Source organism: Natator depressus, chromosome 2, assembly GCF_965152275.1.
Source record: "Natator depressus isolate rNatDep1 chromosome 2, rNatDep2.hap1, whole genome shotgun sequence".
Classification (NCBI taxonomy): Eukaryota; Metazoa; Chordata; order Testudines; family Cheloniidae; genus Natator; species Natator depressus.
The window spans coordinates 105,325,030-105,350,656 of NC_134235.1; the positions used below are offsets into that span (position 1 = coordinate 105,325,030).

Here is a 25,627-nt window from a genome sequence, read left to right on the forward strand (position 1 = left end):
TGGCCTTTTAATAAACAAAGTATTTGGGGAGTCCTCCACGTAAAATTATTTGATTTTTTTTACAAAATGATGCATTTTAGAAATTAATTTTTTCACTTGAAAGCTGGGAACACTTCACAAGCATCTGATTTCAGGTTTTTGATAGATTTCTCACGTCTTCAGGACGGCTGCTACAACCTGGCTCTTGGTGGTACAGTAGTTACAAGAGCCACAGCGCTGCGGCACTGTAAGCATGAAAGTGCCACTGAATAAAATAGAGCAGGAGCAAGTCCCAGACAACAGTTCTTGAGATCCACCACTATCTGGATTCAGTTAAACAATCAGAGGGAGCAAAATTAATCAAATTGTTCCCTATGAATAGTAACAGCTTAAAGAGGGAAAGAACACAAACCCCTTCCTTTGCTAAAGTAAGAGGCAGGACTGGCATGGGGGAATCTCACGTCTCTCTACATTCCACCTTGTTATCTGAGGAGAATGAGAGAAGAGATGGCAATTGTTTGGGAAAGATGACATGTCCTAACTATGAATTCTCTTATTATTTTTTCTAAATGAGAACTGACTCCTCTCATCTGCAAAAGACAAGCACCCCAATTCCACTGCCTCTCCCTCTAGGGAGAAAGATAGTTAATATACAAACAGACTTTGAAATGCCTGTAAATCTTTTACAGTGCAGGAAATTGCATGAATATGTACACATTTTGAGGGGGAAAATCTCCTGGAACAGCTGTTTTAACTTTTTTCTTTATTATTGATACAGATTCGCCGTACTGATCAAGCCTAAAAAATGGCACACACAAGACTAGGCATGCAGGATCAGAAGGAGGGACCACTTACTGCACACAGACATCTCTTGTTATGTGGTTGGCTAAGGGCCTGCTTGCGGACATGAATTTTTTTCAGATAAATTTCCATACAAAATCCATACAATTTGGATTAATGTGATTAAAATTAAAAACTAGAAATTTTATCAGTTGTAAATATTAGAATGAAGGGTTAAATTGGAAACTAAGTGCATGCAGCCAGAACACTTGCAGCTGGTTCTCTAGGCTCACTGCCAATGGGGAGAGAATTGCACTGAGGAAAACCTTCATAGGCAGAATTTTTAAAAAATGGGGAAGGAGGAGTCTCCCCTTACACTTACATTTCTTCTCTTGTTCCTTTTACTCTTTCAGACACACACATGCATACATGTAGCAAGAATGAAAGTGCCAAAAGAGTAAACCTTGTTAGCTTTAAAAATCACTCATCAAGCAATTCTATTACTTTTAATAATTTATTAAAGGTCCTAAAACAAAGATCAAAAGGAAATATATCTAAGCATTTATATTCAGTTCCACATCGCTTCATGACTAATTTGTAAAGGAGTGTATAAGTCTTCACAACTGAAGCCAAAATCATTTGAGGATACTTTGATATAATGCCACAAAGGATATGAACAGGAAGGCAGCAGGAATTACAAATGGCCAAGCTCCATTAAGAGTGCTAATAAAAGAATAATGGAATTTCCTTGTGCGATGAATTAAAAAAAGTGTTTAGTACAGGAGAATTTAGACAAGAAGAAGAGTATCAAAGCTTTTGGCTCTTCAGTTGCTTCTCTTTATTAGATCTTAACTGATCTATTATTACATTTATCTTACACTGCTCCAGCTTCAAAATGCAATATTCCCATCAGAAATCCTGTCACTAATTTCTTTTACTCATAACATTTGTCAATTGCCACCAGCCCTTAACATCTGCACTATCCGACTATACAAATGATCCAAGTCTCTCTACAAAAAAGACATTTTAAAGTGAAGGATGTAACTTGAAAATAATTTTAACAATTATATATCTACTGTTAATGCTTTTGAAAATTTGTCAGTGCTCGAGATAATTGGTTGGTATGGAAATATCATAGTAACAAACTGCATGAAGTTATTCAGGAAAGAGTTCTCTATTTCCAACACACATTTATTTGCTCCACACAGGGGCATAACTTACTAGTAAGAATGACAAGACAGATAGATGTCTCACTAATACTTTTTAAAAATTCCAATATTTTCCAAATTGCACAAATACTTAGCCCTTCTCAAAACAGCAACACCACAAAAGTAGATCACATATTGCTGACAAATAGTTACAAATCAGCTGTGCATGCTTAAACTCATGAATGATTGGGTGTATTTTCTTCCTTAGAATGCCCAGCAGGATTTCTGTTAACAAAGCAACCCCTCCAATCATACCTCCAGAATCAACAGGTAATCCATTAGGGTCACATATTTCAAGGCTTAATGGGCATAACAAACTAACCAATGTATTCAAGAACAACAAACTTTAAAAATGTATCAAATACCACATGTGTTGATTTTATAAGATTCATTGTCAATCCATAAATTATATTTCTGGAAGGTCAGTGAGAGCTGTATGTTTCACAAATATCAAATCCAGAAATACAGTTTCAGGCTTAGGCATGAACAAATGTATCACTTATACATTTAACATATTACAATTAAAAGAAAGTTAAGATGCCTTAGAGACACTTCAAGAGCTTCATCATTCTCTTTCACCTTTATATTGATCACACAAGATAGTTATCTTAAATGTTTTAAATTGTTCTAAACAAAACATACTGCTAGTGTATATTTTTCTTACCTTAGGATCATAAGGATTGTATGAATGAAACAGTTGGGATAGATCCTTTGTTCTTTGCTTTTTCTGCAGAATAATAATAAAAATAAATAAACGTATTAGAGAAATTAAAGGGCAAAAGAAAGGAACAGCAGATTTTAAAATGCTTTATACAAGTATACACATGTATGATCTGCAGACTTGTTAGTGGAACTGCAGGTGCAAAGTATAGATTATGCATGGTAAGGATATTTAATATCACAAGAAAGAGCTAACATATTATTAAATAATCATTTTAAAGGCGTTACCTTAATAAAAATAAGGCACGTGTATATACATCTGTAATATCATAGGAATCTGTGAATATCTGAGATGCATTTTAAGTTATTTAGAAGAAATCATCTATGTTTTGGAACATACCGTACTGAAAATTTGGAAAGATTTACTTATAATTCAAGCATTTTTTCATAGTCTAGTCTTACCGTAGAATAGATTTAAGGGCAGTTTAAAGTTGCCTCATTTATTATTTTTATTATTCTTTTGGTGTTAACACTGCTGTAACCCTGATTCTGGACAATTAATAAATGCTATGATATTTAACGCCCCTAACAAATTCTTCTGTAACTGAAGATATGGTGCAGAGAGAGATGGGAAGAAAACAGTCACTGTGGGCTGAATCCAACTTAGACTGAAATCAATGAAAGACTTTCCACTAAGCTTAATGGAAGTTAATCAGACCATCTGTAGGGAAAATTAAATACAACCTTTCAGCTGCATCTAACTTGACAAAATAGTGCTGACTGCAGCTGCCTTTATATTTAATATAAAAATGTGCCTCACAGAGGCTACAAATCCCATACAAGTTCCATTTTGACTAAAGGAGAAAACTTGCTGCTTAGAAAAAGATGGATCGTTGTGTGCTCTAAACTTAAGTAAACCAGGGGCATCTACATGCTATGTTCTTGAACTCTTAGGTTGTATTTTGGCCTGTAGGCTGCACTTAAGTCAGGCAAGTTCACCATCTAATTAGATGGACCTATTGATGTTTATAGCACTTTGGACTCTAAACAGGTGGCTGCATGACTGCAATGTTTATTTTAAGCAGCCGGAATGTAGTAGGCAATTTAGGTTATCTTTGATGATGCAAAAGGAAAATCCCTAATTATTCCCATCTTGGCACCACTTTTATTTTCTTTTAAAAGTGCAAATACAATGGCTTCATATTGCATGTGGTAATTCTAGTTGCCAGGCCAATACAATCTTATGAAGGTACCTGCAGCTAGGATAATTAGGGACACTAAAGTTATCAGACGAATAATTATTTTTCTGTGAGGTCAGTAATTCTGTTTTAGTTACCAGCACTAAAGAGTCAAGTGAATAATAATCTCTCCCTCTTTAAACAAGCAGGGTAAATGATGGTTTTCAGTATAAAAAAGGGGCATATGTGTAGCTGATACTGATTAGCATAAGTAATACCTAATAAGAAGAGTTGCTCTTCTGAGACTGCGAATGAGCTAATTGGTTTCTCTATCACTAAGATTAGTGATCTCTAAGATAAATTTTTCTAGTTGTAGTTTCTTCTTCCAGCTGCACAGCAATACAGTATGTCTTCGCCAAAGAAAAGATCTCCTTAGCATGGGATCTTTAGCATCAGGTATGCCAAAGTGTTTTTTTCCAAATTATTAAATAAAAACATTGGCTATCTCAGGTATTTCAACTCGTCAGCTCCACCAGTCTGGATTACCAGGCATTCCAAATGTCTTCCATGTCAGTTATTCAGAGAAATATCATGATAAATTGGAAAACTATAGGTACATTATAATTTACTAAGCTCCTTAGTAAAATATTAATACATAAATATGCAAAAAGTAAACAAACAAAAAAAAAGATTAGTCAAACTTGGAAACTTCTATCAGATTTCATTGAAATATCTGGAGAAGATATAATTCTTATTTGCCCGTATTTGTGACAGCTCGTCCCTCCTCTCTTCTTAGCCCGTTTTTTCTAATGCTCATGATGTTCTTTTTATTATATTATTGTAATTGCTTTAAGAAAACCAATAACATTATATGACAGAAAAGCCAGCTGCAGCCCTTTGACTCCTGGCAAACTGCCATGTGTCCCTCAGTCAGGCAAAGCATGGATGCCCTCTCTTATACCCTGTACGCATGCCATCTAGCACTCTTTCATTAAAGGATATATAAGTTTCTTTCCTCACTCACAAAACGCGGACTTTTTTTTTCCTCTACGGAAAACAAAATGGCTATTACAAAGAGGGTGGAGGGAGCTGTACAGTCACTAAAAGAGAGAGGCAAGGGAGGATGGCTCACAGAGGTTTGGGGGTTAGAGGATGGAGGAATGAAACAAGATCCTGGTGTGTGAAATGTGCTTGGCCTACAGAAGTATGGTGTGTGCTACCCTGTAGTGATAGCTCTTTGTTCACTGACAAAAAACTTAATTCATGCAGTTATGGTTGCTCAATGGCATCTCATGCCCTTCCAGAACATCAAGTTCAGCAAAACTCAAACGTCTGAAAAACAAGGAATAAAGAGTTAAGGTACGCCTCCCAAACTATGTCCCTGGACCACCGTCCCCTCCACTCCAGACGGGGTAATAAATAACTTAATTCTGCATTTTTGGTTTTTCAGAGGTTTACATTTGTGTCACCATAACTCTTTGTTTCCTGATTTTCAAAGTTTACGTTTAGCCATTCTTCACATTCTAGAAAGCCACCGGGCAACCTTAACTCTGCATTATCAAAGTTTTGGGGTATTTAATTTCCTTGTTTTTTTTAAAAAATAATTTCTCCACAGGCCTATTTATTAGAGCTCAGCTGTCCCACTCCACTACCTCTGACACCTGGGCAATGATTACCCTGGCCACAGAATGAACTGGCTGCATGTTAGTCCCTTTGTTGACTCTGCATCATCTCCTTGTCTCCAGTCTCTTTGCCTGTCCAGCATAGCCTGGTTCTCCCTTCCCACCTGTCCTTTCCATGGAGAGGCAGGCATCAGAATGAGATCCACAGGCTGAGGATCTGGGGAGAGAATGTAGGAACAATGCAGGGATGAGCACTGAGACAGTGAGGGCATTTTCTGAAGGGAGGTCACAGATATGGGGGGACATAAAAGGACAAATGGTCCAGTGGTTCGGGACTGGAACTTGAGATACTTGGTGTGACAGGTTTCAATTGATCCACCAAGCCGCTGGGGGGGGAGGGGGAGCTACTGCCTCACTGGCAGGCCTTGGTCACACCTTTCTGTCACTAGGGAATTAGCGGAGGGAGGTGCACCGGCCAGAGTCAGTGGTGCGCCCCTCAGGCCGGGGGAGCGCCGGCAAGAGTCAGTGGCGTTGTCGGGATTCTGCTACCCGAGGCAGGTTGGCCAGGGTCGGGGAACGCAGGCCCACCCAACTCCTCTGCGTTCCAGCCCAGGGCCCTGACAGTGGCGGGAGGAGAGGGTCCTGCCACTGGGTCAGCAGGGAACCATCTCGCCCCGCTGACCAAATAGACCCACCGCATTGTGGAGTTCTGCCCCTGGGCTACTTCCTAACCGGTCTCTCGAGTGGGTCCCTCTGGTCCCTCCAGCTCGTCAGGGTATTCAGCTGATGGCAGCTCCAGCTCCCCTCTGCATCAGGCTCACGCTGGCCCGGGTTACTGCCTGGCTCCTCCAGTTCCTCTGGGTACTCGGCAGCTGGCAGTCCTGGTAGCCCCAGTCGTTCCTTCAGGTCAGGTTTCTCCTGGTCCAGGGCCTCCCCTGGCTCGACAGCAGGGTCTGGAGGGAACAGCCAGCAGCCTGTGTCTCCCTCTCTCCCTGGTGCTGCCCTCACTGGGCTAAGGGCCCTCCCCTTCCGAGGGTTGGAGTAAGCTTGGTCTGGCCCCGCCCATGCAGGCTGAGAGAGTGGCTCTTTACCCTCTGGTTTGGAGGGAAGCCACCCTGGCTCCCTACACTTGGGTTCAATCCCCTGCTCTGCAACAGATTTTCTGTTTGACCTTAAGCACAGACTGTGTGACCTTGTGCAAGACTGCCTCTCTGTGTCTCAGTTTCCCCATCTGTAAAAATGGGAATAATTGTTACTTCCCTACCCACAGAGGTGCTTTGAGAATAAATAAAGACTGTGAGGCACTCAGCTACGACAGTGATAGTGACCATATAAGTACCCGTCATTGACTGATTGATGTGGGGATTTTAGGGGGCAAAGCTGAAGCCACCCTAACATTGTCCACTGCATAGCTCTTCCTTGCACTATTCCAACACTCCCCCTCAATGCTCTGATCCTCATATTCCAACCCCCAACTGCTCAGACTCCCTTAGCACTGCTCCAGCTCTTCCAATGCTCCTGCCATCACACTTGTTCTGAGTCGCCTTTCACACAGCCCTGCTGCTCCAAGCCCTCTACACATACATCCCTGCTGCTTTGGGTGTCCTTGTCCTGGATCCACCCTCTTCTGTGTCACTCCATGCCCCTGGGAAGGCCAGAAGAGCTACCTTTGTGGGGCTGTGCAGCATGCATGTACCAGCTGGAGGCAAGAAGGGACAGGAGAGTGGAGATGCTACCCAGATCTGGGTTTAGTGTACAGGAAAGGGGTTCTACACACCCAACTGCAGTATAGGAGGTTCAGAGAGGTGTGAAGTGGCCCAGGCATCTCAATGAAATATTCTCAGCAGAATAAGAACATGCCAAGGAGAGGAATACAGCCTAAAACAATAGCTCTGAGAGGTGTAAACTGCTCCACAGTGGTTATTCCCCTCCCCCCCCCCACCGCCCCGTCTCAGTGCTTATGAGCCTGTGCTAGGCATCTAGAATTCCTGTTCTCAACTCCTCCCCACAGTCTCAGTAGCATGGCCCAGATGCACAGTAATTTAGGTACTCAGCTCCCATCTTTGGCACCTAAACCGAAAATTTATGTCCCACTGAGATTCTCAAAACTCCTGCTCAGCAGCTATTACAGGGTAAATCCAGCTTTACTCCTGTGGCTCCGTCACTCTGTGGGGATGGCACATGCGCTGTTTGGTCAGGACTAGGAACTGGCAGGGGCTTGAGCATGCTCAGTGAAGACAGAATCTTCAGAGATTTTTAGCTGCTAAAATCTAAGATGTCTCTACTGAGCATGTGCAAACAGTAATATTTTAAAGCCTCATAATTTGGCCAAATTTCGGCAGATTTCCACAGGGACAGCAAAAGGCACAATTCTAACAAAAATGTCATCCCCTTGCTACATTTTAAGATCCTGCTCCAAAGTCTGGGGGCACTAGAGCAATTCAAAAAAAAGGTTGCCAGAGTTTTGTAATATGGGCAAAACAACATATTTTTTCCCTAGCCTCGTTCTGGAAAACAGCTGAACTGTTTTAGTTGAAATTCTCCCCTCCATGACTCCCGCAAAATATCTGCATGACTGAGAAACCCACAATGTACATTTTTGGCCCAAACGGTGAAAGATTGGCAAAGTTATAAGCCACCAAACAGAGGATCTCATAATGGGAAGTGTTGGGCAACCATACTAATAGGCAGCTCTATCAAGCCCACCTATATATTTAAATAACCACAATTTCTTCTTGGGGAAAAGGAGAGGGAGAGAGAGAGAGAGAACAACCCACACATGGCAGGTGCTATTCACATTGCTCAATGCACTTCTGGAAAGTGCTCAGATACTTTGGTGATGAAGACAGTGTAAAAACCAGAACAGAAAAGAATATTCACAAAATACTTAATGGTCTCAATCATATTTCATCAGTGCTCAGTGGGCCTTATACACTTAAGCAGAAACATTTTCAGACAACCACAAATTCCTATAGCATATATTTTTAAATGAAAGAATTAATTAAATATTGCAGCTTTTAAATATTTCCCAAACATGCACTCAAGTGACTACACATTCTCAGAGATACTCAATGGCTGTGTGAATATTTTTCCTAATATATATAGCTGATGTTAGGCAGATCTAAAGCAGACTGTATTATTCAAACTAAAACTCTGGTTGTTTTTTGCTTCCTCCCAAACCAAATGAAAAACACAGCAGGCAGCTCTCAGAGATATTTCTGCAGCTTCTGAAAGTATCCATTTATTACAGAAATTAGATATGAAACTTCATTTTAATGTGGGCTTTTTGATAATTCAAAATGCAATTAGAACATATTTAACTAATATCCTCTCCCCCCTCCCTTCAAGGCATCACTGATGCTCTAGATGAAACCATATTTTTGGTTTAATCCCACTAATGCATATTTATTCAGGTTATCCCAGCAGTGTAACAGCTGTGGTAGATGAATCAGCACAGTAGGGAATAATAATACATCTCCTATGACCTGATATTATGAGGATTAAACAATACCATTGCCCAAATGCTGTTAAACAGTATAGTTTACAGCTCTCTTCAATATGTGAGTTTAAGGTAGAATTGCAATTGTTTGAGATCAAGGAGCACATTTACATTTAACATGAAGAAATCTGTACTCTCCTTATATATCTTCTGTCATTGGATGCTATGTTATTAAAACATCTAGACACTAATTATACTATATTAAACACTGCCCTGCCTCATAAAAATCCATATTTTGAGCAGTCTTCTTCCTTCCATAAATTCTCAAAATCTATTTTCATCAAATAAAAATACGTACTAAATACAAACCTAATGCTATCTTCTATCGGAAAGACACACAAACAGTGGTGGAACAGGATATATGGCCCCCCTGGGGAACACAGAGGAAATATGTCTCCTTCTCTATGGAAGCAACAGCTCACCCTATGGAGCTTTCTGCCTCAGTGCCGTACGAAACGGTTAGCATTTTGGAGGCTCATGAGACTGCCGAGACAATCGAGCATGATGAAAGGCGGTACTCTCCACTGGGGAAGGAGTGGTTTTGGTATGCTGTGAAATTCTGATGAATCCTGGACAAATTTAATTTTAATCCTATAGTCCTTAGTCTACAGTACTCAAAGGACCAAGTTTTATGGAAGTGATGAGGTAAACTCAATATGCCTTTTCAAAGTACAGATACACCAGCATTCAGATACAATGGTGATGAGGGCCATTTTAAATCTAGGTGGAGGGGGAGTAATTCTTCACTTCTTTCTTTTACTACCAACTATAAACATCATGTTATTTGGCAGCGGCAACTGAGGTATTTTCCATTGCCCTCTTTAGCTGGGAAAAACATGCAAGCATCTGCTGTGAAATGGATTAAAACGTTGCTGCACCCCTGATGTATGTACTGTAAAACTCTGTGTGCATGCATGTGGTAGCGAAGGAGGGGTTGTTCCACACGAAGACCAAGTAGTGCAATTACCACTGCAACCTTCTCACTAAAATATCCCATGCGAGTTGAAGGAATTAGTAGCTTCCAGAAAGAATAGCAGTTTTCAACAATGATCCTACAGAACTGACATGAACTACAAAGCAACCTGAACTGTGTAATATTTTTGCAATGATGACTATAGACAGCATCGGTAGCCAGCACACAGTAAGTTTAATATTAAAGGAAAGATCCTTGTGATTCCATCCAGAAATCCAAAACAATAGTGCCAAGATACAGGGAACTACTTCATCCTAATTTGTTTTACTTTTCCCCACCTATTCATTTTTGAGCAGTAGTGAAACACTTTGTAATGCTTAGATCAGAAGGGATTGAAACCTGTATACTCTATCTCTTTTTTACAGAAACACCACATTATTATAGAACAAAACAGATACAGTACTAAAAAATGTACTGAAGATCCTGGATAATTCTTTGAAAGCATGCCTTTATTTTTAAAGCAGTAAATTAATAATATCAATGCTATACTATGGATGCTGGCTATATGAGTAAAATATTTGCGAAACAGATTATTAAAATTTTGAGAGAGAAATATCTATACAAATCTAAACCAATATATAGATTCTTTTAGGCCCAATTCACTGTGGATTGAAATAATATGTACACAACCACAGCTGCACTATAATAATATAAAATAATAATAATAAAATAATCAACTAATCATCCACAGGTATGTCTAATAACTCCAAACACCCACCTGTTCTGGCTGGGTGAGAGGGAAGCCTTGCCTCACCTACTTTACAAGGCTCCTGGTTTCAGGGCCTCGGAGGAAAGTTGTCTGGGTTTTTCCATACCTCCCCTCTCCCAGACATTAACTGTTCCCTGGGACCAACTTACTTTCTCTCAATGACATTTCATTTGGTTTTCTGGACACATGGAACTGAGTAGCTGACCTCTCAACTACTGCCTCTGGCCGTAAAGGGCCAGTACCCCATTACAGATGCCTTAGCAATGCATTTCCATACCAAAACATGTTTGGATTTCTTTACGGTATAACCTTAATTCAATTTCCTGGGTTTATAATGCTTGTTTGGGGATAACTGCAACATTCTTCAGATGTTTTCACCCACAGTTCCTTTTAAGTACTCTCAACCTTAACTTCATTTTACATAGTTTTTTGTCTAGGAATAAATAATAATGATAAGAGTAGGTCACTCCCAATTTTGAATCCCATTACAGGTTCCCATTTGGATCATTGTATTAAAAAAATCAGTTATGGTTCAAAACAAAATAATTATTCTCTCAGCTCTACTCATAATTGGTATACTCTTACCTTAATACGTAGTCTGTGTTCGGACGTGATGCAGTATTGCTGCTCCACCTCCTATTTTACCCTGTGTGCTCAGACCTGCAAGGGACCTTCTACAGTTCCAAACTCCAGCCTAACAACTGAGAGAGGGGAGTTTGGAGCAGCCTGAGATCCACTGCAAGTTAAATTGCTCACAGGTGCTGACATTCCAAGCAAAATCACAGTATGGTAAATTGACAAAGTAACTCAGAAAGGCTTTGGAACCACTATAGCCAGGACTAGAGTTGCCAGGTGTCCGGTTTTCAACCGGAATGCCCAGTCAAAAAGGGAACCTAACGACTCCTCTCAGCACCGCTGACTGGGCCATTAAAAGTCCAGTCGGCAGTGTTGCAGGGCTAAGGCAGGCTAATCCCTACCTCTCCTTGTCCGAGCTGTGCCCCGGAAGCGGCCAGCAAGTCCAACTCCTAGGCTCCATGCGCTGCCCCGCCCCGAGCACTGGTTCCGCACTCCCATTGTTCGGAAACTGTGACCAATGGGAATGGGGGGTGAGGGGTGGGGAAGAAGGGGAATGGTGTTTGCGGGCGAGAGCAGCATGCGGAGCCTCCTAGCACCCCCTGCCTAGGAGCCGGACCTGCTGGCTGCTTCCAGGGCACAGCACGGAGCCAGAACAGGTAGAGATAGCCTGCCTTAGCTCTGCTGTGCTGCTGATTAGGAGTCACCCGAGGTAAGCCCATGCCCCAACCCCCAATGCCAGCCCTAAGCCCTCCCCAAACCCAGAGCCCCCTCCTGCACCCCAAACCTCTCATTCCCGACCCCAGGCCAGAGCCCGTACCCCCAGGCCAGAGTCCTCAGCCCCCCTGCAGCCCAACCCCCTGCCCCAGCCCAGAGCACCCTCCCACACCCTGAACCACTCATCCTTGGCCCCACCCTAGACCCCGCACACCCCCAGCCCAGAGCCCATACCTACTCCTGCATCCCAGTCCCTTGCCTCAACCCGCAGCCCCCTCCTGCACTCCAAATCCCTCAGCCCCATCCCCCAGCCTGGAGCCCCCTCCTGCACTCCAAACCCCTCATCCCTGGCCCCCCCCCCAGAGTACACACCCCCTCCTGCACTCCAACCCTCTGCCACAACCCACAGCCCCCTCCTGAACTCCGAATCCCTCATCCCCACCCCCCATCCTGGAGCACCTTCCTGCACCGCAAAACCCCCTCCCAGGTCCCACCCCAGAGCCCGCACCCCCAGCTGGAGTCCTCACCCCCTCCCGCACCCCAACTCCCTGCCCCTGCCTGGAGTCCCCTCCCACATCCTGAACCCATTTCTGGCCCCACCCTGGAGCCCACACCCTCAGTTAGAGCCCTCACCCCCCTGACACCCCAACCTTCCGCCCCAGCACAGTGAAAGTGCGTGAGGGTGGGGGAGAGCGAGCCACCGAGGGAGGGGGAATGTAGTGAGTGGTGGGCGGGACCTTAGGGAAGGGGTGGGGCATGGGGCAAGACTACAGTGTTTTTTTTGTGATTAGGAAGTTGGCAACTCTCGCCAGGACATATTTTTAATAATTTGTACGCAGAGTCGAATGTTTATTCCTTCAAATTCTGTACTTATATTTTGCCATAAATATGCACCAAATCACCGAAACAACCAAGTTACTGTGGCCTGCAGATAATCTGTTGTTGTGAAGAACAGAACAAGAAATTTGATCAAAACCAATGAACTACCCTTTTTGACCCTGAATTATTCTATATGTCATCCTAGTAGAAAAGAGGTTAGAAAACTGTTCCGCCCCAGTCAGATTACAGAAGTTTTTGATAAGCTTGTAATTTATTTTTACCATGATCCTATGACTGTTCCCTGCAAGGTCTGAAAGGGCAGAAGTGATAATGCAACTAACTTTCTACACCCAATTCTGACACCACTGCAATAAATCATTTTTATCAGTATTGCTACCACCAGTGGTATTATTCCTGCCTTGCCGATCACACCTATAACGAAACAGACTAAAATTCATTTCAGCGGGTGGCTATGATTTTTGACCTAACCTATCTACTTCTGAATTACTATGTCAAAAATAGACTCGCTGTTCTGGTTTATTTATTGATATACATACATTTCATTATTCATCTTTGCTTTTCTGAGAACACGGTTTTAAAGTTTTTGTCTGATAACAAGACAGACAACAATGTATAATTTGATATTTTCAGCATTACTTATTCATATATCAGACTGCATTTTTTTCAACTCACAACATAAGTGTAAAGCTACATAGCTGCATGTTATGCTTCCTGTGTTCTTTCAGTGCCATACTTTTACAAACACTAATTTTTTTCTCAATAAGTTTAAGTTTACTGTTTAAACAAGGACCCATGTAATGTAGTGACACCATGGGGAGGGGGTAGGGGGGGAGATAAAAAACTCCAATGTGTCTTTAAAAAAATCACATTGATCTAATTTGAGATCACAGATACTAAAATGTATTCATGATTACGGTAACATCGGTGACTCCACAGTTAAGGTTGAGATTTGAACTTAAAACAGGGATTTAACCTCTTTATTTAAAATTACAGCATTTACTCCCCAAAATTACAGTACTTACTCTTTTAGTACAGAATTAATTTTCTGAAAATTTACAAATAAATTCATCAGTTCATGAAGCAGAATTAATTAAAAATGGGTCTGTTTAGAAATGTAGCACCCAGTATCAGATTTCCTCCCCCGCAAAATAATCTCAGGAACAGAACATGCTCTTCAAACCTCTCATAGGCCAGGCGTCTGGTTTTCGACCGGAACACCCAGTCGAAAAGGGATCATGGCGGCTCCGATCAACACCGCTGACCAGGCCGTTAAAAGTCAGGTTGGTGGCGCAGCGGGGCTAAGGTAGGCTCCCTGCCTGCTCTGGCTCTGCGCAGCTCCCGGAAGTGACCGGCGTGACCCTGTGACCCCGAGGCACAGGGGTGATCAGGGAAGCTCTGCGCACTGCTCTTGCCCCCAGCGCTGGCTCCGCAGCTCCCACTGGCTGGGAACCATGACCAATGGGAGCTGCGGGGGTGGCATTTGCAGGCTTGGGCAGAGCCCCCTGACCCCTCCACCTAGGGGCCGCAGGGACATGACAGCTGCTTCCGGGAGCTGTGCGGAGCCAGGGCAGGCAGGGAGCCTGCCTTAGTACTGCTGCACCGCCACCCAGGAGCCGCCTGAGGTAAGTGCCACTTGGATGGAGCCCATGCCCTGAACTGTCTGCCCTAGCCCTGCCCCCCCTCCTGCACCCTAACTCCCTCCCAGACCCTGCCCCCCTACCTCAGCCCTGAGCCCCCTCCTGAAGCTTGCACCCCACACCTCTTCCTGTACCCCAATCTCCTATCCCAGCCCTGAGCCCCCTCCTGAAATGGGCCATTTCCAGCACAAATCCAGGTTTTCTCCCCCCCCGGATTTGTGCTGGAAATGGCCCACCTTGATTATCATACACATTGTAAAGAGAGTGATCACTTTACATAAGCTATTACCAGCAGGAGAGTGGGGTGGGGGGAGAGAGAACCTTTTGTAGTGATAAACACCCATTTTTTTTATGGTTTGTGTGTATAAAAACATCTTCTGTATTTTCCACAGTATGCATCCGATGAAGTGAGCTGTAGCTCACGAAAGCTTATGCTCATATAAATTGGTTAGTCTCTAAGGTGTACTCCTTTTCTTTTTGCGAATACAGACTAACACGGCTGTTACTCTGAAACTTGCATTTTCATTGTTCTAAGATCCAAGGGTTTGGGTCTGTGGTCACCTATGCAAATTGGTGAGGATTTTTTCCGAACCTTCCCCAGGAAGTGGGGTGCAAGGGTTGGGAGGATTTTGGGGGGAAAGACGTTTCCAAACTACGTTTTTTCAGGAACCCAGATAAAGTTTGGTGGTGGCAGTGGAAGTCCAGGGGCAAAAGGGTAAAATAGTTTGTACCTTGGGGAAGTTTTAACCTAAGCTGGTAAAAGTAAGCTTAGAAGGTTTTCATGCAGGTCCCCACATCTGTACCCTAGAGTTCAGAGTGGCGAAGAAACCTTGACACGGGCTTAGAGGTAGTCCCAGCACAGCAAGTGGCAGTTCCCAAGGGGGTTTCTGTGACCCAACCCGCCACATCTAGTATGGCAATTTTTGCACTTCTTTTTGTGTAATATGCCTGGTGTACATGGGATTTTTTTTCCAAATGAATTCAATACAAAAAGCAGCTAGAATACCTCAGGCTGCTGGAAGAGGGCATTTTCTAAGCATGATGCTGTAACTGAACAGAAAACTTGTCTCATTTAGTGTTTCATTGAGTGAAAAGTATTTGACTAGTATGAGGGGTTTTTTTTTGTGTGCGTCAGGACTATCGCAGATTAGCCTGACATCGGGGTAACAGATAAAGCAACTGCTCTTCAGACTACCAATCTATCATACTGGGACATAGATCTGTATGGGACTATAACGAATAGTAAACTAAATATTGTTGTGTTAATTAAGCAGTTATCTGCTATACAGAGTATCCAGGCCCAGGATCAATTTGGCTACAATACTCTCTTTTGCTCTCTTCATGGTGTGCTCCCAAACTGATCTGTTCAGCTGTCTGACAGTGGGCTTGGATGCTTTCTATCATCCTGAAAAGATGAAGGATTGGCACAACAGTGGTCACCATGAAGGAGAAAGAGGGTTCAAGGGGGTATAATACCACACCAAATGAAGGAGGAAGGCAATAGCTAATGTCCATGTTTGCCAGGTTTCAGAGAGCCACGGAAAAATAAAAAAAGTCTTGCACCTAAGGGATTGCCTAGTCTTGCTGCTTTATCGCAAATGATCTGCTCTATTATTCCGTCCTCTCTCTCCTCCCAGTTTTTCATCAATTCCAAATTCCACATGGATTTTTAGCATGTTGACTTGACGTGCATGTTCAGCAACCAAAACAGTGGAAGATATGAGTTCCAAAGCACCCAGTGACCCGATCAACTGTGATGGCTCTGAAGGGGGTGCACTTGGAGCTCTAAAGACAGTTCAAGTGCAGGTGGTGTCATTCAGAGCCCACATCAGGCTGTGTTAGTGTCATCTTTTTCTTCCAAAAGGAGCCCTTGAGGACGATCAGACCAGTAACATGATATGCAAATAGTATACCTTCGCTCTCTTCCATGAGATATAAAAAATAAATAAAACCAAATCCAAAAGCAAATACTGCACTTTAAAATTGATCTGTTAAGCAACAATTAAACCTGAGTTAAATCCAAAGTTCTGCAGTGTTTAAAAAAGTACATTGCAGGAGCTATAGGAAGACTTCTGGCACTGGCGATTTCACTGTCTGGAAATAATCATCAGTTAAAATACAGGGAATATCCATTTTTACAGACACTAATCAATTATTCTTGGGATTTTTCTGCCTAAAATTTATCAAGGTTTTAACTTTTTAGAAATATATTCAAGCATCAGTGGATTTTATCCATATTATATCTAAAGGAATGACTATCAGTAACAGTATACATAGACACAGAACCAACATACTCAACCTGAATTAAAAACTCCAAATCTCTAGGTAGCCAGGTATTAAATTAGTACACCTTTACCAATTTGAGCAACATTTTTAATATTAGACCTGAGTGGAGCCTTGTTTCACGGACTGTTTTGAGTTGCCAGCGTATTTCAGGTTTCTCATGGGAATTCCAGGAGTGCCAAATCCTCAACAAACAGGTTTTACTGTTCTGATGCGCACATCTGATTTCAGAAATTACATTAAGGACAATACTCCTAAATCTTCTGTAGTTTATAACCAGTCTGCAATGTGGTGCTGAGCCTTATCAATGAACCAGTTCTAATCAGACTAATGCCTTACATCAAACATAAGACCAAGAATAATAATAATAAAAAAAACTAATAGAGAAGATATTTATTTGCTTCATTAATTTTAGCAGTCTGAAACAGTGTCCTGTTTACTATGGCAGTTTGTTATCTGTAATTAAAGTGAGTAAAAGACAGAGATGGGCCCAAATGAAACCCATGTCTTTCTTGTGTAAGAGTGGGAGGTTTCATAATCTCAATCGAGATCCAAGTTTAACACCTGGACTCAAATCTTATTATGGTGTGAACTGAAACCCCCATATCTGAACACAAGGCCATAAGTACAACCACAGTGGAATGAGAGGAACACACAACCCTCAACTTTATACTGTCTTGTTGATGTCTCCCTTAAAGCCTCAATCCAGCAAGGAGCTCATTGCATTTACTTGAAAGGGACTCCATGCAGGCACTGTGATATGTATTTGTGTATGCAGCTCATAACCAGTACAGGGCCTACTCCCTCCCCCACCCCCTATTTTAAATCAGAGGGTTAGAAGGTACCACAAGTGTCATCTAGTCTAACCCCCGCCCAAGATGCAGGATTTGTCGTGTCTAAACCATCCGAGACAGATGGCAATCTACCCTCCTTTTAAAAACCTTCAGTGAAGGAGCTTCCACAACTCCCTTCTGCAGTCTGTTCCATTGTCCTACTCTTTTTTCAGTTAGGTTTCCTGAGATTTAATCTAAATTTGCTGTGCTGTAGTTTGAACCCATTGCCTCTTGTCCTGCCCTCTGTAGCAAGAGAGAACAATTTTTCTCCATCTTTTTTATGGCGCCTGTTCAAGTATTTGAAGACTGCTAACATGTCCCCCTTCAGTCTCCTCTTTTCCAAACTAAATATACCCAGTTCCTTCAGCCTTTGCTCATATGGCTTGCATTCCATCCCTTTGATCATCTTTGTCGCTCACCTCTGGACCTTTCCAGTTTACATCCTTTCTATACACTGGTGACCAAAATTAGATACAGTTCTGCAAGCAGAGGCCTAACCCAAGCTGAGTAGAGTGGTACTATCACCTCCCATGACTGGCATGCTATGCCTGTTAATGCAATCTAACACTGCATTTGATTTTTTTGCAACAGATCCATTGCTGACTCATGTTGAGGCTGTGATTCACCACAACTCCCAGAACCTTCTCAAAAGTGCTGCTGCCAAGCCAGTTATCCCCCATTCTGTATTTGTGCATTTGGTTTTTCCTTCCTAAGTGTAGCACCTTACATTTGTCTCTGTTGAATTTCAAGTTGTTGTCTCTAGCCCAGTTCTCCAATTTATCTAAATCCCTCTGAATTTTACCTCTATCCTCCAAAGTGTAGGCAACCTCCCCCCTTCCCACAGCCTTGTGTCATCTGAAACTCTCATCAGTACGCTCTCTGGATTTCTACAACCAGGTCATTAATAAAGACGTTAAACAACACCAGACCCAGGACAGATCCCTGTGGAAACCCACTTGAGACCTCTCTCAACTCTGACATCATTCCATTATTTACTCTTTATTTGTGGTTGTTTCACCAATTATGTATCTACTTAATAGTAGTTCCACCAAGCCTACATTTCTCCAGTTCACCTATCAGAATGTCATGTGGGACTGCGTCAAAAGTCTTGCTGAAGTCCAGGTATATTATGTCCACCGTATTCCTCCAATCCACCAAACCAGTTACCCTGTCAAAGAAGGAAATCAAGCTGGTTTGGCATGATTTGTTCTTAATAAATCCATGTTGGCTGCTAATGATTACCCCATCCTCCAGGTACTTGCAAATTGAATTCTTTATATGTTGTTCCAGTAGATTCCCAGGTATCAAAGTCAGGCTGATTGGTCTATAGTTCCCTGGCTCCTCCTTTTTCCCCTTTTTAAAAAGACGGGCCATATGTTAGCCCTTCTCCAGTCTCCTGGAGCCTCTCCTGTTACCTATGAGTTTGTAAATATTATTGCCAGTAGTTTCGAGATTTATTCAGCTAATTCCTTCAGTACCCTGGGATGAATAGCATCTGACCCCGCTGATATGAATTAATTCAAATTGCTCAGAAGATCTCTGACGTGTTCTTTAGTTATCCCTATCTGCATCCTTTCCGTTTTATTGTCTGTAGTAACTTTGCTAGTCATCTGGTCACATGTAATTTTTTTGAGAAAACCGAAACAAAGCAGGCATTTAACAGCTCTGCCTTCCTATCATCTTCCGTTAGCAGCTCACCTTCTCCATTGAGCAGTGGACTCACACCTTCCTCGATCTTCCTTTTTTATCTGATGTATTTGAAAAACTCCTTCTTGTTGTCTCTAACATTCCTTGCCAGCTGTAAATCATTCTCTGCCTTGGATTTCCTGATTTTGTCCCTACACGCTCGCGCTATTCCCATGTATACTTCCTTGGTGACATGCCCCTTCTTCAATTTCCTGTATGTATCACTTTTGGTTTTTAGATAGCTAAAAAGCTCTTTGTGCAGCTACATTGGCCGCTTGTGGCTCTTCTTATCTTTCCTCTGCGTCAGAATAGCTTGATGTTGAACCTCCAGTATTACATCTTTTAGGAACTGCCTGCCCCCTTCCATTCCTTTTCTAGTTGTACATCTGTCTCAGGCATAACTTTAGTTTGAAAAATATCACTATAATCTTGCAAACTGAAATGAATGAAAGTTAGATAAGATATACAGAATAATAATGTAGGCCTCTTCTTATAAACTCCTGTTTGGATAACTCTTTCTTTGATCCATTTCAGTAATTTGTATACCTGTCACAAAGGGGAGGGAGGTGTGGCAGAAGCGTACAACAGACCTGTAGTGGCATGTACAAAAGAATTGTCAAAGGATAAAGTTAAGTTCCTGGTTTTGTTTCTTTTTCATTCTTATGGGACAATAATTGTGCGGCTAAAACCAATGGTTGTGTCAGCAATTGTGTCAGTAATGTTACATGTAGTACAGATGAGTGTTTTTGGCACTACAGGGAAGTTTAAAAATCAGCAAGAAACAAAGAAGTTGTGTATTTTCCACAACTGTTTTATTTTGCTGTGTACTATTACTGACAGTACAGCTCACTCTAAATCTGCAACTGTACATTTTCTTTGGGAAGCTAAAACCTTTAAACCATATTTTGTGTAAAAGTAATATGAAGCCAGTAATTTTCATTCTAGTCAGTGCTCTGAAGACTGCTGCTGTAAGAACAAAGTTGAATTCAAAGGAGTACAGCGCCAGCCGGGGTTTCCCAGGTGAATTTCTACTCTGGCTTTGAACTCTGACTTGCTTTTTCAGCAGGACAGTCACAACCCACACTCTTTAGAAGTCAGAGACTCACATTCTGCCTGTTGCTCTGAACTACACCACTGCAAGAATTTCACAAGATATGGCTCCAAGCCAGAGTCAAAATATTCTTCTCCCTTCCTATGCGTCTGACTCTGCAAAGTCCAGCTGCGACTGTGGAATTTAACTCATTCCACAGATTCAGCCTGAACTGAGCTCTCAGAAACTTTCAGAGCCAGACCATTCATTGCTTTCAGATAGAATAAAACTGGCTTTACAACACACCAGCTTAACTGTCTCCACAACAAACACAAGTTTTTCACTTCAGCACCTGGTCAAACAAACGAAAGTGATATGACCTGAAGCTGGTACTGGCTTTAAAATAACTACCTTTTGAAAGCTTGGGTAGAGTTCAATAATAACATTTTAACTGCAGACTGAGGTTACCCACACGTAACTAACTTCTTTGATTTTATCACACGAGTCAGTATCTTTGGTTGCATGCTGAGCTGTGAGTACCCTGGAGTTGTTTTAATAGATTTAAAAATTAACCATAAACACTGCATAAGCAGCTTTTTGCACTGAGACACAAGCCTTCTGCAACTCCAGTTCAGTTCTAAATGGGAATAATAGGAATGAATGCATACTTATATATGGGATTTGAGCAAAAGAACTTTAGTTATCAGCAAGTAAAATTTACTTTATCCTTTCTAAGATTTGGAGCTGGCAAATTTTACCATTAGAGAGAATATAGGTGTACAGAGTTGTATATTACAGCAATACCCCTCTATGTATTACAACAAATTCTGTTTATTTTAGTCACAAGGGGCTAGATCCACAAAGGGGACTTAAGCTCAGTACTGTAATGCCTAACTTTAGGCACCCTACCACCCAGTGGGATTCACACTCCCAAGTTAGGTGTCCAGGCTTCCTTATACAATGCATGGGGAGAGTTAAGGGATCCATGAAAGCCAGCACACAGAAGAGGGTAGCTACCTAGGCTAATCAATAGGAAATACTGAGGAGGGAGTGGGTCACAAGCCCCACCCTTCAAAGGGATATAGGCATCTAATCCAGGCCAAAGGGAGGTGCGTATCACCACCTGGAATTCACAACCATGAATCCTTTCCTGGAGTTAGATGCCTAGTCAGGCCAGCCCTTTCCCACAAAAAAGAGAGAAGGTAGTGGTGGTCGTGAAATAGGTGGAGGGTGGGGTGTTGTTAGTTTGAGAGTCCCAACAATGTTTAGGCTCCACGCAGTTCAGCAGTGTCAGGACTTATGTGACTTTGAGCATGCTCACTGGCACATGCCCCACACATGAGTTTCCTGATCCAGCATCCCTTTGAGTAGAACTGGTACCTATGTTTTGAAAACATACTTTTAGGCTTACTAGTAATTTTTTTTTGCACTGTTCTTCATAACTGAAAATTTCTTCTTCAACAGAGGATGATGAGTGATGTTTTTCTACAGAGAATTACATGAAAACCTGACATCTCAAAATGGCTGCCATCTCCTATGATTCTTAATGGAAGTGAGGCTAACAGAGCCTTAGCAAAGATGGCCATTCCCTCACCTTGTTCCCAGTGGGAATACAGCTAAGATGCCCCTAAGAAGATGGTGATTCCTTATGTTGTCAGCGACAAGCTCAAATTTCAGTCAGAGACCAATTTCAACGATTTATTAAAAAATTATATAGAGAATCCAAAGAAAACCTACATAGAAAATACAAGGTGCATGTGTAAAATTTCACATTGATAGACCACTAGCTTTAAGGAAAAACAGGAATTTATGCCATATTTTAAAGCCACTTTAAAATGTACCTGTAAGTATGAATTTCTACCAGGTACGTTCTCAGTATATCAACATAATGGTTTTCTTTGCAGGTTTCCAATCACAGTACATACCTGTTCAGCATAGCCAGAGACTCTTTCAGGTAAATCAGAGGGATTGCCAAAAAGGACTGAAAGTCACAGTAACAATAGGGATTTTTGTGCCATATTTTGACTAAACCTCTGGGAATAAAAGAATCATAGAATATCAGGGTTGGAAGGGACCTCAGGAGGTCATCTAGTCCAACCCCCTGCTCAAAGCAGGACCGATCCCCGACTAAATCATCCCAGCCAGGGCTTTGTTAAGCCTGACCTTAAAAACTTCTAGGGAAGGAGATTCCACCACCTCCCTAGGTAACGCATTCCAGTGTTTCACCACCCTCCTAGTGAAAAAGGTTTTCCTAATATCCAACCTAAATCTCCCCCACTGCAACTTGAGACCATTACTCCTTGTTCTATCATCTGCTACCACTGAGAACAGTCTAAAGCCATCCTCTTTGGAACCCCCTTTCAGGTAGTTGAAAGCAGCTATCAAATCCCCACTCATTCTTCTCTTCTGAAGACTAAACATCCCCAGTTCCCTCAGCCTCTCCTAAGTCATGTGTTCCAGTCCCCTAATCATTTTTGTTGCCCTCCGCTGGACTCTTTCCAATTTTTCCACATCCTTCTTGTAGTGTGGGGCCCAAAACTGGACACAGTACTCCAGATGAGGCCTCACCAATGTGGATGTGTGAAGATATACAAAAAATAATTGCCTCAGTGTTTATATGGTGCCTAGTTCTGCCTAGATCTCAGTTGGTGCTTCTTCAATAAAAATAATAAAATAAAATAACAAATAACTATTTAGCTTTTTGTTAGAGGATGTGGGAGGAGGGATCCTCTTATGATTAAGGCACTGGACTGGGACTCGGGAGCTCTGGATTCAATTTGTGGCTCTGCCTTGTGTGACACTGGGCGACTCAATCTTACAATGCTTCAGTTCTGTAAACTGGGAATAACAACACTTCCCTGCCTCACAAGTGTTTTGTGAAGAAAAATTAATGGTTGTGAGGCGATGGAGTCATTTAGACATATTTGACTTTCCAAGGATGGTAGATTTCCAACAGAATAAGGAAAAACTACAGCCTCTCTGCCTGATCAGCCTGCTCTGATCATAAAAAGTAGTGGATTAGTGTCACCTTCCCTTCTGGACACAGATCAGTGCCAGTATGGATTTCAACAATAACATATCATTTTATGTGGAAGAAAGATTCCAAGTAGAATTTATTGAATACTCTATTATGTCAAGTCCAAATGAGATTTTCCCAAGTGAGATTTTCCTCCAAAAATAACTTAATGTTAACATTACTATGCCTACTTCATGGACTGTGCCTGGAGGAAAGGTGGTCCCCTGGAAAAGAGTGAACTTAAAGGATTTGACAGGGCAAATATGTTGCCACCATAGATACCACTTGATTAGGACCAATGAGGTTGTCTTGAAACACAATGTACAGGCTGGGAGCAGATTGCAAACAGCAATTTGTCTTTCCCACTGCAGATACCTGCAATACTAAAACGAACAGCCAACATAGTCAATATTGCGCAATAAGAGAAGGTTGGCAACTGTAACGTAATATCATTGTTAGTCACTGGTTTGGTGCCCCTAGTTAAATAATGTGTCCAAAAATTCTTTATAAGAAGAAATACTGCTGAAAGAAACCTATACGCCTCATAGCTAATAGCATATGAGCTTCCTGTCAAGGAATTAGCTTATGAGATTAGATCGGACATATGATGTACTATATACAATATCTTCTTTTACTGTAATAGGTTCGTGTGTTGCTTGTTTCTATGTGAACAGACTGAAGTCAGTTCATTAACAATAAGATGACGTGTACTGTAAAAAATGGGAAAGGGGTAGGAGTACATGGTTAGATAATAGTCTCTTCTCTCAACTAAGAAAGATATGTAATTATAAGGTGCTCTAGACAAGGAATGAAAAACGAAATGCCTGTGAATTCTTGACACTGCAAGGAGGGCCATTAGCTACTATCCAGAAGCATTGTGAATATAAAAGGCAAGACATTACTATAAACTATTCCTGCTCCAGTTGATAGTTTATCCTGTATTTCCGGAACGAGATGAAAGAATATATAACTCAGAGTTGCTGAAGATTACAAAAAAGAAACAAGGTGGGAGAGAAAAAGAATACCTGTTAATTACAGTTTTTCATCAGCAACAGAACATAATCAGAAATGGCTTTTTTGAAGGTTCTAATTCCCCAAAAGTAGCAAATTATACAAAAAAGAGCAAAGTGAAAATGTCACGCTTTACTAAAATTATGTCATCGCCCCCTAAGTTTAAATCTAACTTTTAAAAAAATGAGTTAGTTCATATGTGATTAATATTTAGTGTCAGTATAATTGTATTTAACTACACTTCTGCAGGAAAAAAACAAGAAGCCAAATTCCTCTACTGCAGTGCAATCCACAGAGGATAATGGGGTTGTATCTGTGTGACCAAAACCAGAAATTACCCGAATTGTTGACATTTTTAACCTGCCTGGACTGTCAAAATTGCTCTGTTGTATTTTAAATATAGGCATCCGCAATGACAGTGTGATGGGCATTTTAGAAAGAAAAAATTCAGTCAACTGTGTGAGCTTACTTACTTAAACTATCATACCACACCACAACAACATCTTTTGTGCCCAAATCCTCTACACTTTCCTATATAAGTTGCTCTTAAAAAAAAAAAAGGATTAATAATGAATGACTCAAAGCTTACTTCTTTGAACAATAAAATAAAAGGAATCAAATTTAACCCAATTCTCCATTTTCATTAAAGGTATGGTATATATTGACAGTAAGTAGAGACTATATTTGCACAGGTTTTGACATTATTGAGGAAGAGATACAACAATAAATATATTGATTTCTCTTCAAAGAGTGGTGAGTCATGATGACCTCACAAAATGAAGTATGATATATTCTTATCTGCCTACAACATTAGCTGGCTGTGATTTTATCCTGATTGGAAATGCAGTGCATACAAATGTTATTTACACTAGTACAAACACCAATGAAAAGTTTAAATGGTTTTATAAGCATCAGAATGGTATATTCTCTTGTTCAGAGATTCAGGTTAGGCAAGTATGCACATTTACACGGTTGCATATTCAAAACAGATTATTTATCAAACTAAACCTTTAAACATAATTGTCATTATTATCACTTATGACAAAAAGGGAATATAAAGTATCTATATCAATTAGAATACAGTTGATAGCCAACTACCTCATATTAAAACGTGGCTTTTATTCTCTTGGGGATTTTGAGATGAGATGGTTTGATAATTGGAAAGAGTTATATAACCACAATGGCCAAATATAGAAGATTAACTATAATTACATACACAAATTTCACCAGTGACATTTACCATATAGGCTAAAGGCAGAAACTAGATTTTAAAACTGTACAGAATCATGGAAGATATTTATGAAGTAGTAGTTAACGGAATGGAAGTAGTCACACGCAAATCTGACCTTTAGTATATAATTCAAAGATAACTATCATTCAGTTCATACTATTT

At 41.4% G+C, this 25,627-nt stretch overlaps 1 protein-coding gene across 2 annotated transcripts in view; it reads right to left on the bottom strand.

Annotated features, from left to right (window-relative positions):
* Positions 1–25,627, bottom strand: part of CDKAL1 (CDKAL1 threonylcarbamoyladenosine tRNA methylthiotransferase) — a 657,626-nt gene that overhangs the window by 134,721 nt on the left and 497,278 nt on the right. For both annotated transcript variants that reach the window (XM_074944791.1, XM_074944792.1), the window contains one exon: positions 2,632–2,694. In XM_074944791.1, the coding sequence (XP_074800892.1) occupies positions 2,632–2,694 (63 nt within the window). The remainder of the gene's footprint in view (positions 1–2,631; positions 2,695–25,627) is intronic.